The sequence below is a fragment of the Varanus komodoensis genome, unplaced genomic scaffold (genome assembly GCF_004798865.1).
Source record: "Varanus komodoensis strain SLA01 unplaced genomic scaffold, ASM479886v1 scaffold7_3, whole genome shotgun sequence".
NCBI lineage: Eukaryota > Metazoa > Chordata > Lepidosauria > Squamata > Varanidae > Varanus > Varanus komodoensis.
In genome coordinates, this window is record NW_025336480.1 from 8,259,777 (window position 1) to 8,274,460 (window position 14,684).

Sequence of the window (14,684 nt, forward strand, 5' to 3'; positions counted from 1 at the left end):
TCCTTCAGGTAACCAGGACCCAAGCCATTAAGGGCTTTATACGTCATCACCAACACCTTGAATTGGGCCCGGACTTCAATGGGAAGCCAGTGAAGCTGACGGAGAACTGGAGTCATGTGAACATAACGCCCAGTCCCCGTCAGCAGCCTGGCAGCTCTATTTTGAACCAATTGAAGTATCCGGACCATCTTCAAGGGCAGCCCCACGTAGAGCGCGTTACAGAAGTCAAGTCGGGAAGTCACCAACGCGTGTGTTACTGTTGCCAGGCAGTCGTTCTCCAGGTAGGGGCGCAGCTGATGGATCAACCGAAGCTGAAAGAGCGCTTCTCGCCACTGTTGTCACCTGAGCTTCCAGTGAAAACTATGGGTTGAGGAGCACTCCCAAGCTGCAGACCTTGTCCCTAAGAGGGAGTGCAACCCCATTCAGGACTAGGTTCAGTTCACCTTCCCCGAAGCCTGATCCACCAACCAACAGGACCTCCGTCTTGTCTGGATTGAGCTTCAGTTTTTTGGCCCTCATCCAGCCCATTACCTCGGCCAGGCACCGGTTCAGCACAGCCACTGCCTCACCTGGATTGGTGGAGAACGAGAGGTAGAGCTGGGTATCATCAGCGTACTGATGATTCTGCAGCCCACACCTCCTGATGACCTCTCCCAGCGGTTTCATGTAGACGTTAAACAGCAAAGGGGACAAAATGGATCCCTGCGGTACTCCAGACCAGTCTTGGCATGGAGATTGAAGTCCCCCAGGACCAACATCCTGGGGGTCCTCAACACCAGGTCTGAGACTATCTCCGTCAGCTCAGGCAGGGAAACTATTGGGCAGAAGGGTGCACGGTACATAAACAGAATCCCCAATCTGTCTCGGTCACCCAACACCAAGTAGAGGCACTCCAGCGCTGGCCTCGAAGGGACTGGAAGTCCCGTGAGGGAGATGGAGGCTCGGTAAACCAAAGCGACCCCCCTCCCCTCCCCTTCAGGCGTGGACAGTGCTGAACCAGATACCCAGGCAGGCACATTTGAGAGAGGGCGACATCCCCCCCTCTCCCACCCAGGTCTCTGTTATGCAAGCCAGGTCGGCCCCCTCATCCACAGTCAAGTCATGGATGAGGGAAGATTTATTGTGGGCTGACCTGGCATTAAGCAACAGCACCGTCAGGCCCGAGGGGCGGTTGACAAGACTACCTGGAACCCTCTCGCTGGGGGTGGAACCAGAAGGAGGGACAGGTGTCAGCCATCTGTCCCTCCTTCTTCTACGCGGACACGTTAAACCCCCACTGCTGTAACATCCATTTCCCGTGACCACCCCGATGGAGGCGCCCACGCGCTCCCCAGGTAATTCAACCGTCGACATGGCCAGGGATGACTCCATAAAAACAAATTAAAATACAATAAAACTTTAAAACAGTATAAAACTTCCCGTCTATCCCCCCAATATAAAATTCCACCCACCGACCTAGCCCCCCGCCAGCCCAGCCCCACATGGCCACAAACGGCCACAAACGGCAGCAACCGCCCTTTGGCTGTCGCCCTTCGGCTGCCGGCCAGAGGCTGCCGGCCCCAGGCCACGTCTGGCGGGTTAAGCTGGCGCCCACGCGCGCGCCCTACCCCCCAGTCAGGCATTGCTCTCACCGACGCCGGCGGGGGGGGGGAAGCAGAGAGGGCCGCGGAAACCTGCCAGGCAGCAAGATGGTGGCGCCCTCCTCTGCAACATCGGCAGCAGCCCTGGTGTGGCCCTGGCATCCTCCGTCCCCGGAAACTAGATTAACATCCAGTTTCTAGCATGTTAATATCCGCTATTCCACTTTTAAATCAAAGACATCTGGTCTTAAACACTTTTGCATATTTTCATAGGGAGGCAAACAAGCAACATGTGAGATGTCAGAAGTGTTTGGAATTTGGTCACTGGACCTATGAATGTACTGGGAAAAGAAAATACCTACATAGACCATCAAGGACAACAGAATTTAAAAAAGCATTTAAAGAAAAGGAGAACCAACTATTGCAACAAAGGTAAGGTCAGCAGTGCAGAAGCTGGCATATCACTTGTAGAAACATGTATGTACATGATCTAACCATAGTGAAGTTCTCTTGAGTTTTGTCTGACTGGTAGGGAAGCCGAGTTCTTGCTAGGAATACGCACTAGTGCTGATGTAATACTTTTTGTTCTGTTGTGAACACATTGACCTGGTTTGCATGTAACAGTAACCCACTCTTCAAAAAGTGATGGGTTATTTTGGCAGGGCAGGGAAATTGGGTGTACTGCCCACAGTCACCCACGTCTTTCAGTTTTACTCAGCAATCTATAATCAGCTCCTTTGTAGATTGCTGAGCATGACATAAGAAAAAGGGCTGTATGGTTGTTTTTTAACTACAAACCATGGTTTGCTGTCAGGTTAGACTCAGCATCCCTGACAACCTAGCAGTTTTTAAACTGGTGGGTTGTCATTACATGCAAACAACCCAGTTATGAGATTCTGCTTCCGCCCCGCCCCCAAACTATCATTTGTTTTGGGCAGACATTAACAGTGGCCAGTACTAAGAAAGGTGAGCTCATAGACCTTGTATTTGGAAGCAATGTTTGTCAACCATTACAAATTGTTTACAACTCCCCAATTTATTGTTACTCATTATAATATTAAGGACAGTGGCAAGAATTGCATGTGCAAAAAGGTTTGGACAAATAGTTGCTCTTTCACAGCTTATTTTGTATGTAGAGAAAGCAGAAAAGTCTGTACACAGCTTTAAGGCTGTGTCCACCACACATACATTTACATTTATACTTAACTTTGTTTGGTTTGCACTTGATATTTTTGCATAGTCAACTAGTACTAAAAGCAGTTACTACATTATCAAGAGCAGGTGGCAGTAAACATAAGTCAGTAGTAAACATTCCCTTCCTGTTCACTTTCCAGCTCCCATGTTTCTTATAACTTTACATGTGATTATGTAGTTTCTTCTTTCCTGACTTAAACATTGGAGTTCTCTTCTTTCCAGTTTGCTTTCTCTTGCTGCTTCCCTCTTTTCTCCAGTCTTTACTCTGGTTTTAGTTTAGTTTCTTTCTTATTTTGACCACGTTTTTCTTTTTGTGGCACTTCCTTCACAGGATTACATTTCCTTATCCATCTGAATGTATTACCATCTTGTTTTTCAGTCTCTTCACTGTATACTGATCTGATCTATATACCAATTCTTTCAGTTCCTAGTTTTTCCTCATCGCTTTACTGCTCCTTACCTTTTGCTGAACCTTGACCTATTACTTCTGTTCCACTTTTTCATCCTTTTGTTGTTCCTTTTCTCTGGTACATCTTGTCCCAATAGCTCTGCATCTAACTTAGAAATGATTAAACAGTATCTAGAGACATGTTTCTTATCTTCTGCCCATTTTACCTTTTCTGTGTCCTTTTGTGTGCCCTTCCACTTTCCTTAAGGTCTCTTATCTTAAGCCTGCAAGCTTGCAGGCAGGGTGGTTCTCAGCACACTTCTATGCCAGCATTAAGCTACTTTTAAAGTGTTGTTGATGGTGATGATTGTGCTAGAACTGGTTCTTGCAGGTTCTGTTTGAATGGGCAATTTCTGATTATTCCGTGCAAAACAACCGTATATGCACTAGCTTATCTGTTGGCAAAGCTGGCATGGTGGAATATTTTTAGATCTATTTTGGCATTGTGCTCTTGTCCTCAGCCAAGTATTTACTCAAATCAAGCATTAAGATATAGTCCAAAAGGTTAACAAAAGTACTATTTGGACGGGTGGCATATAATTTAGGTTTCCAGCCTGTGTGCAGGAATTTGTTTTGATTCCAGGGTATTATACAGGGTACTTGGTACTCTTGTACTCCTCTGCAAAGTTAGTGTGCCTAAGATGCTTAAAATCAATAGACTTCAATCAATGGTTAAAATCAGTACCCTTACTGCATATGCTTGATTTCCTCTGGATGTGTGTTGGACTGCAGCTTCCATCATTTCCAAGTTAGCATAGCTAGTGCCACCAGATTGGGAAAAGCTGCTCCACAGGTAGCAGACTTAGTAAGTTTAATTAATTTAATATACAAAAATGATTCAAGATAGGCTGTATATTAAAGCCATTATTTTGGCTATTGACTGCACATGGCTTCTTCTTTTCTTTTTCTTTTAAAGGGGCAACAATTTTTAATAAGTGCTTGCTTTTAAATCTCGTTCCAACTCTTCCTTATATAAATGTGTATGGTGCTGATTTCTCCACCATTATAGCAAATTTTAGAGTATTTAAGTAATAAAAAACAGCCTAGTAAGGTAAAGTATTAGTGCTATCCCCATATTGCAGTGAGTTGCTGAGTCTTCAGGATTAGTTGCATGCTTAAGTTTAACTGGTGAGTTTGTAAAAGTGAGGTGATAGTTCAGCCAGGAACTATCCAACTTAAATTCTTAAGCCACCCCACTGCAGAGTGCATTCAAACTATAATTCCTGGAGATTCTAGAAACAGATATAGGTTATTTCAGAGCTGGACAAAGTTTCAGTCCCTCCAATCTACAGACCAAAAGTCTTAGAGACTTGAGGGTCCCTGTTCTGTTTATAAGTCTTTTAATAGGGAAAAAGCCTTTGGAGGGTATAATTAATTAATTTCCTAAGTAAAGTCTGCTGGGCATGTATGAAGACAAAATGTCTGAAGATGCAGATCAGCCCACTCAGTTCCAATCCTTGAGCAAAGACTTTGGAAGAGGTGGATTAACCCCCTTCCTGAGGGCTGCAGAACATAGGTGAAGAGAAAGGAAGGGTAGGAATATCATAGCATAGACCTCACTCCTGGTCAGAACTCAAAAGCAGGCAATATTAACTGATGTCTTTCTTTTTCCAGACCTTCCTTTTCTGGCCTGTGTGTTTTCCTTTTTGGCTGAGCCTGCTCACTCTTCTCTCTGTATTGTTCACATTTTTCAGTAGTCAACAACTTTCCCCTCTCTCCAATGCTATCCAAACTTCTAAGGCTGCTGCTTCAGTCTTCCCCTCCGTGCTTGTTCAGCAGCACCTCACCTTTCTCTCTTCTGCATGTTGTCTATGCCTCTTCAGTTGTATCTCCCTCCTCTGTGCCAGATGTTTCTCCACTGCCCTCAGTGGCACCTGTAGCCCTGATTGCCCATTCTGCCAGCGTCTTGTGGGGGCTGTCATGGACTGCATGGACCGCAAAGTACATGGACATCGTTGTTGGTTCATAAGCCACAACTGAACTGTCAAAGAGCTGCATGTGACTTCTGAGCCATAGTTCGGCCACCTCTGGGTAATTCTGAAGAAAAAGTTCTGCATTGTGGGTTCCCTTAGATGAATGAGCCATCCTTCAGTGCATGGTTTGTGTCTTTTTAAATTGCTGTTTCCAGCTGAGGCATAAGGACAGAAGCTGTAGTGATCCGTATCAATTGAATGCAGAATTTTGGCTGTAATACTTCACCAGTTGCCCTTTGGCTTCTCATAGAATTTAATTTAATTTGCCTTGGGAACTAGATAAAATGAAAAGAAATTGCAATGATTCTCTCCCCCCACCCACCTTTTGTAACATTACCTAGTGTTTATTGTTAGGAACACTAGTAATTAGTATTACTGTTTGATGACAGATTCATGGTGGATGAGGCTTTCAGTGGCTTGCTGGCTGCGTGCTAACTCCTTTAGCAGAGGTGGCCTGCCTGCTGAGGAGCTTGACTGGTGGACATTTTGTACCCATCTTGCTTGTGATCAGCTGGTTTGCATTGCAGCGTACAGAGGGCTGGACCAGATGGACCTTTGGCTTTTCTTAAGTTTTTTTGTTCTTATCTAGCATGGTAAACTGTTTTCAAACTGCTCCAAGAAACTTTAGCAAAAGAACTTGTAGCGTATTCTACATTTCTATTTGTTCTTGGTGCTTTACCTTGATGTAAGATGAAAACCTTAAGTCTTTTCTTCTACATTAACTGCTCTAGAAAATGTGGTTCAGCCATTAAAAATTTCAATGAACAAATAACCTTATTTATGTGCAGTCCATTGACAAAGCTCCGTGTGACTTACAGTATCAATAAAATATTAAAATGATCAGACCTAAAACAGCATAAAACATATTGTTAAGCTGAATAGTAAAATGCTATTCACTGTAGGTTTTCTATTATTATTTTGTGCCATTCTTCAGCAGATTCCCAGGGTGCTCTTCATGAAAATGTCCCTTAAGTTGGAAAATGATATCTATTTACTCAACCCCCAACTCTTTGCTTCTATATTGCTAGGCAGCTGACATTTTCTAAGACTAAGTCCAAGTTTCAGTATGTAACTTTTTTTGATAAACAACAACAAAGTAACTGTTGCACCCATATGTATTAAAGCTGTTTGTTTTTTTTCTTCCACCCGCTTTCAACTAGCTCTGGAGAAAGTACTGCAGACAGGAAGAACAAGAAAAAAAAGTATGTGGAAATTTGAACAATTTCCTGTTCATTGTACTCATCGTGCATATGTAAGATGTATCTTACTATGATTATTACATTGCATTTATATCTTGCCATTTCTTGGTCTTGTGAGGAATACAAGGCAGATTACATAGCCCCATTCAATCCTCACAACAATTCTGTGAGGTAGGTTAGGCAGTGAGCGAGTGAACGAAAGTCACCAACTTTGAGCTTCATGGCCAAGTGGTGATTTGAAATTTTATGAGTTCAGCTGCCATGTTTCTACATTATTGTTCTGAATATTGATAATTTTTTGGAAAAAACTTCAGTATAGCCTGGAAAATTACTCCGATTTGTATTAATATAGTCTTATTTTTATCACTTGTTCTGTGCTACTTTTTAAAACACCTTCTACTAGCAAACTGACACTTTGGAAGTCAAAGATGCTTTCACACAACTAATCATTTCAAACATTTTAAAAACAGAATTGTCAGACAATGGTATCTTGGGAGTGTATATTTTTCCCCACGACTTGGAAAGACTGCAAGACATTTTGGCCCAATTAATTAAGGCATAATCCTATGCACATATAGACAGAAAACAGTCTCTGCAACTCCCAGCATTTCTCAGCCAACTATATTGACTGGGTAATGCTGGGGCTTATAGGATTTCTTTCTTCTGTCTAACCATGCATAGGATGTGCCCTAACTTTTAGTAGACTTTGCTGACTACTGATTGGCACAGCAATGATGAATAATACCTGCTGATCCTTTTACACTTTTTCTGCAGGTCCAAAAGTGTGACAAGTTCCAGCAGTAGCAGCAGCGTCAGTTCAGCTAGTGAATCTTCATCTGACAGTGAGGAGTCCTCATCCTCTTCTTCTGATGACAGTGACAGTGATGAAAGCACTTCCAGTTCCTCATCCTCCCCTTCTTCAAGTAGTTCTTCCAGTTCTTCTGACTTTGAGACAGATTCTAGTTCCTCTAGTAGTAGCAGCAGCAGCAGCAGCACAGATAGCAGCACAGATGATGAGCCACCAAAGAAAAAGAAGAAGAAAAACAACTTGGTTCGGTGTTAGAACTTTGGCATTAATGAACAATAAACAGCATCTAAAATGCATAATGGCCAAACCAAACTAACAGGTCATTTTTTACCATTGATAAACTGTATGTGTTTTACATAGTAGTTGATAGGACATATGCTGTTAAATGGCAAGTAATGCTTATTGAAAGAGTATTTTTGTGGATTATGGGTTAATAGGAAATGCTACCTTTTTTCTTAGTTTTTAAAGAAATCTATCAAATGTTTATATGAACTAAGGTCCAGTCACCCTAATGTTTACATGCTAGAAAGCAAAACACAATTTCTTTGAACTATTCTGTGTTATGTCATAGCAACCTTCTGTTTATATTAACTTCTTCAATTTTGCATACAACACAAAGTAAGAAGAATATTAAATTTTATTTCAGTTAGCTGCTATGTCCAAAGCCATATTTACTCCACTAACAGCTAAAGGAGAAATAATAATTTCCTTCAGTACAGACAGATTTGCTTTCTTCAACTGGCTTTTCCTGCTATTTTCTGGTCAAATATTAGTTCTGGTCAAATATTAGTTATAATATCAAATTTCTGTTAGAGTAGATTTATTGGACATTGGTATCCTATCTGAGGACCCTATTTTACTCCAGTCGAACAGGTTTGTTCAGCAAGTGGAAAGAGGCTTTTGGTATATAGTGCCCTTCTGGATTTGCTCCTGCATATGCATATTGTTTCTGTACAGAGATCCTAGCATACTAGAAGGCAGCACATTACTGTGCTTAAGGGTCTCTCCCTCCAAAGGAGATGGTTTCCATTTCTGAAAGTCCCAGTCAGTCTTTGTGCTGGAGGGAGGTTGATTCCAAGAATTGCTCTGCCCATAAACGGTAAACAGCACTGTCCAGTGCGAATTGCATCCATCATCTGATGAGCAAGGGAGGTTTCTGCATGTAGCTACATTCATGTCTGTGTCCACTATGAAACAGAATCTCTGGATCAGGGCCTAATGCTTTAATCTTTTTAACAATATCGGTTCAGAGCTTGAAGGCCATATCTTAAGCTGCACTTGCACTGTGCATAGAGAATAGTGTTAACTGTTGTAACTAAAGTGTTTCATCTTTGTGCCTTTTCATAACATTAGATGCACCCTAGTGAAGGTTATAAAATGGGAGGGGTAGGTTGAAATCTTCATTTCACCTTCCACATATTAATTTGGGAGCTTAGAAAAATCTTAATAACATACAAATTGTAATAACTTACAAATATCCTATTTTAAATGAGGAAAACATTTATTTTCATTGGAGCCAGATAAAAGAGAGAAACTATCTTTAAATATTTCCTCTTGTGCTATTTTTGAATAATGCTTAATTGTAAGATACATTTGATTATTCTGGTCATATAGTAACTTCCATTTGTATTCTAATTTACACTCACTAATCTAGAACAACTATTTTTCTTTTTGCATAGCACAAGTTATATATAAGTGAATGAACTCTGGAATGGAGGATATGTATTAGCAAATATATTGCAGTACATTTCTTGCTACTTACAGAAGTGAACTAACTTGTTGTGATAAATTTTAGCAATTGGCAATAGTCAATTTGTGATACAGTCTTTTAGTTTCTTATTGATAGAAGTCTTTTAAAGAGGGAACATGTGGGGGAAAACTTAAATATCCTAGTCTAGTTAAAGTATTAATGATTGAACTATTTTTTATATTTTTATGAAAATGTAGTGTGTAGAATGACTTTTGAATACAAATGTTTTATTTAAATGTTCATGTAAGTTGTGTATTTTAGTGTGTAACCATTTCTATGTTTTGCAGAATTCTGATAATGTAATTCTAAAACTACCAGATAATTATTTGAGTCATGCTAAAGAATGTATCATTTAAGAAGAAAGATTAATAAATTATTAAATGCGATTAAGGGTCTTAGCATTTATTTTCACAAACCAGTATTATAGTTTATTTTCTTCAGTGTTGCTGGTCTTAAAACCCTTAAGCCATTAAGGATAATGAAGGAAATACCTCGGAGAGGGCAGGGATCGCTATCAGCTGTTTACTCAGAGCTAAGTGCATTATGGAGACCTATTACAATTGTCCTGTGGCTACTCATGCTGATGACTGACTGGCTGAGAGGCAGTGTGCCAACTTGGTAGTCTTAGCTGTAGACTTCAAGTCTTGATTGTAGACTTTCCAGAAGCATCGGACTGGCCACTGTGGGAAACTTAATGCTGGCATGCATGAATCTTTTATTTGCTCTAGGATAGCTTAAAATACAGGAATAACATTCAAAAGCAAATGTTGTATGTAGCAAAACTGCTCTCTTTCACAATGACAAAGATTCTCTACAAAATAATTAAAGTTTAATAGTCAAATTGTAATATGGCAGCTTTCCCACTTCACATGCTAAAAAGTAGTTGTAGGTATGTAGATTTCAGCCTTGGTACCTGACTCCAGGGAATCAGCTGGAGTCAGGTACCAACTGGAATTAGGTACCATATTGTAGTGGGTGAGCACCAGAAACACATGGAACTAAAAACTAGAGTGCTTTTGGACACATGGTCAGTCCTGAGTTTACAGTTCTTTTGCACGAACTGTCACACCTGGTTTTCCACCTGGGGAGTCTTTTTGTTCTTATTATATAATAGGGAGTCAAACCCTGCTAAAGAGATTTCAAACTACTCCTGGAAAGGAAAGGGAGTCAATGATGCTTACTGGAGACTTGGAAACTCTGGAGTTGATACCGTTCAAATGCTAAAAAAAAGTAGGAGTCTTATTAGAAATACAGCTATGCTCTATTGTTAGGTCTCCCCACAACTGTGTGTGTGTGTGTGTGTGTGTAATCTCATGCACTGGTGACTTCCCGTCTTCTGTAACGCGCTCTACGTGGGGCTACCCTTGAAGACGGTCCGGATACTTCAACTGGTTCAAAATAGAGCTGCCAGGCTGCTGACGGGGACTGGACGTTATGTTCACATGATTCCAGTTCTCCGTCAGCTTCACTGGCTCCCCATTGAAGTCCGGGCCCAATTCAAGGTGTTGGTGATGACCTATAAAGCCCTAAACGGCTTGGGTCCTGGTTACCTGAAGGAGCGCTTACGTCCATATATGCCCAGTCGCCCCCTGAGATCAGCGGGAGAGGCCCTCCTCCGGGAGCCCTCAGTGAAGGAAATTAGGAGGGTGGTTACTCGGAGGAGGGCTTTTTCAGCGGTGGCGCCTAAGTTATGGAATGCGCTCCCCAGAGAGGTCCGCCTGGCGCCGTCGTTATTTGTTTTTTGGCGCCAGGCGAAGACCTTTTTATTTAAGCTGCATTTTAAATGTTAATAGCATTGAATTTTATTTGGCCAGGGCGGCTTATTTTATTCCAATGTATATATTTTAATTGTTATTGTTTTAATTTATTGTGTATTTTATTATGTTGTGAGCCGCCCCGAGGCTACGGCAAGGGGCGGCATAGAAATGTTTTAATAAATAAATCTAAAAACAAACTTTTTGAGGACATGGAAGTCATACATATGTTAGCAGTAGCTAGAATGGCTATAATTCATATAAGGAAAAATATATCTCCAACCACAGTAGGTAGGTAAGCAACCAAGTTCCTGAAAAATGGAGTATTTTTATGTTTTGAAATGATAAAGTTCAGAGAATATATGAGTATGTTAACTCCAGGGTAATATTGAAGGAGAGGTTGATCTGCTTTGCATGTAACAAAATCACATGTGGTAAATTATGGGTTGTCATCAAGTTAACCACAGATAGTTAACTACATGATCCATTGTTCGGAATAGTGGTACATGGAGCAATTTGTGGGATAATTAACCATAGGTTAACTTGGGATTGTTGAATGTCCTGTTTATCTCCAGCAGCCTATGGGTTGTTATGAGCAAACCAACCTATAGTGTTCAATCTCTATGTATGAACTATGTTAAAGGAATGTTAAATGAACTTGAATCTTCAACTGCAGACATTTCATTGAGAAAACAATTATTTGATGAATTGATTTTATTGTAACTTTCTAAGATCAATGTTGTATTTTGAAATACACTGCAAATATATTCCTATACATTAATCTTATGTGGCATGGCTACCCATGTAAAGTCCAAAATCAACTAGATTTCTGGAACAGATTTGCATATTTTTCAAGCAGGGGCATGAATCAACTGATGGCTATAAATGGTATTTTCTTAGGACTTCTATATAGATTCCTTTCAAGCATCCTTGTGATTAGGTAGACTAACTCATTATGGAATGGTTTAAAATATTTTGAAGCATGTATTTTGAAGATTTTCAATTTTACTTTTCAGCCTGGGAAAAGGAAGCCTATCATGCAAACATTGCAACTTAGTTTCAATAATTAATTGCAGGTCAGGACAAGAATAAAGCAAGACATCAAAGGGAAAGAAAGGCAAGCAACTCGTACACTGATGCACTTGTCTCTGACTGTCAAAGCTAATTAATGTCCTAATCTAACCTTGGGCATCTGAGACTAGCACATGGAGTGCACAGATGTTGACAGAACGCTGTTCCATGTTAACCCTTTGAGAGCTGTATCCATGATCTGTGATCAGGAACAAAGACATCTCTCGTAAAAGTGCTAGTTTCTTTAGAGGGAAAAATTCTGCTGTGTGAATACAAATGTCTGTATTCTTGTATCTTGTCTCATAAAACAAATAATTCTGCCACATTAAAAGATTTTCTTGGCTTTAGATTATATGTATAGTTTGAATAGATGTTTTGTTTAAAAACCTGAAAACACATATGTATGTTGTAAAATATATTATGATGCAAGGTTCTGCAATCTGCTTTCTGTATGTCATAAGCATTTTCTTCTGCAGTCATTTTTCTTCAATTAGCTAAAGCTGCTTATTTCCTGACTGGATAATAGGGAAGTGTAAATTTCTTTGTTATGTCCATCAGGACTCCAAGGACTCTTAAGTACAGCTTCAAATACAGTTTGAAAGGCAGAGATGGGAGTAGAGTGGCCAAATTCTTAAGATCATTTCTCTATTCATTAGCCAATGGAGTTTGCATGTGTGTACCTGGTATTAGAACCAGGCAGGGTAAGAATTCCATTACTATAAGACCTTCCTCCCTTCCTAACAGCCTCTGCTCAAGCTTACAGAGCTGGTATTGGATACAGTACTGCCCCCTCCCCAAGACCTTTGATTATACATGCTGAGGATGCCATGTTTGGACTGGCTCAAGATTTCATGGGATCCATTACAGCCACAGGCCTGTCTCAGATTATGTCTGGTTCAATATACCCAGTAGGATCTTAAGAATACAGGTCACATGTTGGACCTTGCGTTTTGTACTGGTTTAGGAGATTATAATCTGTTGGTGTGGGAGCCTGTAATGACTTCATTTATAGTAATAGTTCATTACCTGCTTCAGATGACAGTGTGACCACTTATAACTGCTGCCAGGGTGGAGAACCTATTACTATGGTTTGTTTTCAGAGGCTGTTGGATTCAGAGGGTTTCCTGAGGTCTCTAATTGCCTGAGTTTTAGCTTCAAGATCTTGTTTCGACCTGGGAGACAAGGATGACCAGACCTGTATCAATTCCCTGGTTTTCTAGAGAGCTCTAGCCAATGAAATGGTTGGGCTCATGACTCTAGTACAAGTGGCAGAAGACTTGTGAGAAGCATAACCAAGCAGGAGTGAGGAACATTCTAAGACTTACTCTCGGATGGCAGTGGTGGCAGCAGTGATAGTGGCAAAGAAACCGCCACCACCACTGCCTCTCCAGAAGGCTAGCCAGTACCACAGTACAGTGGGTCTCATTGCCTTTACCCATGCTCTGGTTACAACTTGACTCTTGCTGTCATGTGCCATCAAATTATATCCAACTTATAGTGACTCTGTAAATGAAAGCCCTCCAATATGTCCCACCCCTGACAGCCCTGCTCAGCTCTTGCAAATTCAAAGCTGTGACTTCCTTTATGCAGTCAATCCATCTCATATTTCGTCTTGTCTTTTATCTTCTACCTTCAACTTTCCCTAACATGATGGACTTCCCCAAGAAGTCTTACTTTTTCACGATGTGTCCAAAATATGACAGCCTCAGTTTTGTCATTTTTGCTCCCAGGGAAAGCTGTGGGTTGATTTGATCTAGGACCACTTGTCTGTCTTTCTGTTGGGCCAGGGGATTCACAAAGCTCTCCTCCAGCACCATCTTTCAAATCTAACTCTTGTCAGGTTTCTTCACTGCCCAGCTTTCACACACATTCATGCAGATGGTCTTGGTCTTGGTCTCCAGTGAAACGTCCTTACACTTGATGATCTTTTCTAGCTCTTTCATTGCTGCCCTTCCAATCAGGCTGCTTTTAATGTCTTGGCAGTCTCCCTTTGAATTGATGATTGAGTCAAGGCATACAAAAATCTTTCACCATTTCAGTTTCTTTATTGTTGACACTAAGGTGCTTTTGAAGAAAGTTCAGAAACATGAGCTACTACAGAACATGGCAGACCAGGCACTTGTTGGGGAGAAGTATTTGGATCATGCTGCACCTCTCTTGAGACAGTTTTATTGACCATCTCTTTGCTGCCAGGCTTAATTCAAAGTGCCAGTATCAATCTCAAAAGCACTAAACAGCTTGGAAACAAGTTACTTAAGAACCACCTGTAGTCATTCCAACCTGCTTGAGCTTTAAGATCTGCCATACGTTCCTGCCAGTTTGTTTATCATTAACAGCAATTAGGCTGGTGGGCTTCTTCACAGACCTCCTCCCTTCCCTGCTGTGGAGCCCTCTTCCCTAGCCTGTACATTTGGCTCCCTCCGGGCTTTTATTTAAAGATATTCTTAACACCTTTCTCTTTTCTATCCACTTTTCACTGGAGTAGGTTCTAATTTTCCTACTCTTTCCTGTTATTTGTCCGGTTTCGTAGTTTTGATTTTTTCAAAATATAAACTTTTGTAAAAATTAATCTTTGTGCTGTTTTAGTATTTTTAGTTTTATTCTGTAAGTTACTGACGAATTACTTAGGAAAGCGACCTATAAGCTCAAGTTTTATGAAGTATATTTGGATGAAACATATTCTCTGTCATCGTTTTAGCAGCTGATTCGTCCACGTCGCTCAGATCTCTTAACGCCCTCTTTTACCCCAGGAATGCACACTAGTTGACGTCCACTGACGTACTCGCCGGACAGGATGTACTGCGTAGCTTTGTACACCATAAGGCAGAAGCATATTAGAAAGTAAAATGTCCAAGCGGCGGTGTCCGCTGTGCCCTGTAGGGGGCGCGAGCAGCGCCAGCTCTCGAC

General features: G+C 41.1%; 1 protein-coding gene across 4 annotated transcripts in view; it reads left to right on the forward strand.

Moving 5' to 3' along the window:
• Nucleotides 1-9,338, forward strand: part of ZCCHC10 (zinc finger CCHC-type containing 10) — a 23,937-nt gene extending 14,599 nt beyond the window's left edge. For all 4 annotated transcript variants that reach the window (XM_044454394.1, XM_044454395.1, XM_044454392.1 and 1 more), the window contains exons 2-4: nucleotides 1,854-2,012; nucleotides 6,356-6,397; nucleotides 7,169-9,338. In XM_044454394.1, coding sequence (XP_044310329.1) covers nucleotides 1,854-2,012; nucleotides 6,356-6,397; nucleotides 7,169-7,457 — 490 coding nt within the window. In that variant the 3' untranslated portion in view covers nucleotides 7,458-9,338. The remainder of the gene's footprint in view (nucleotides 1-1,853; nucleotides 2,013-6,355; nucleotides 6,398-7,168) is intronic.
• Nucleotides 9,339-14,684: the final 5,346 nt, after the last annotated feature.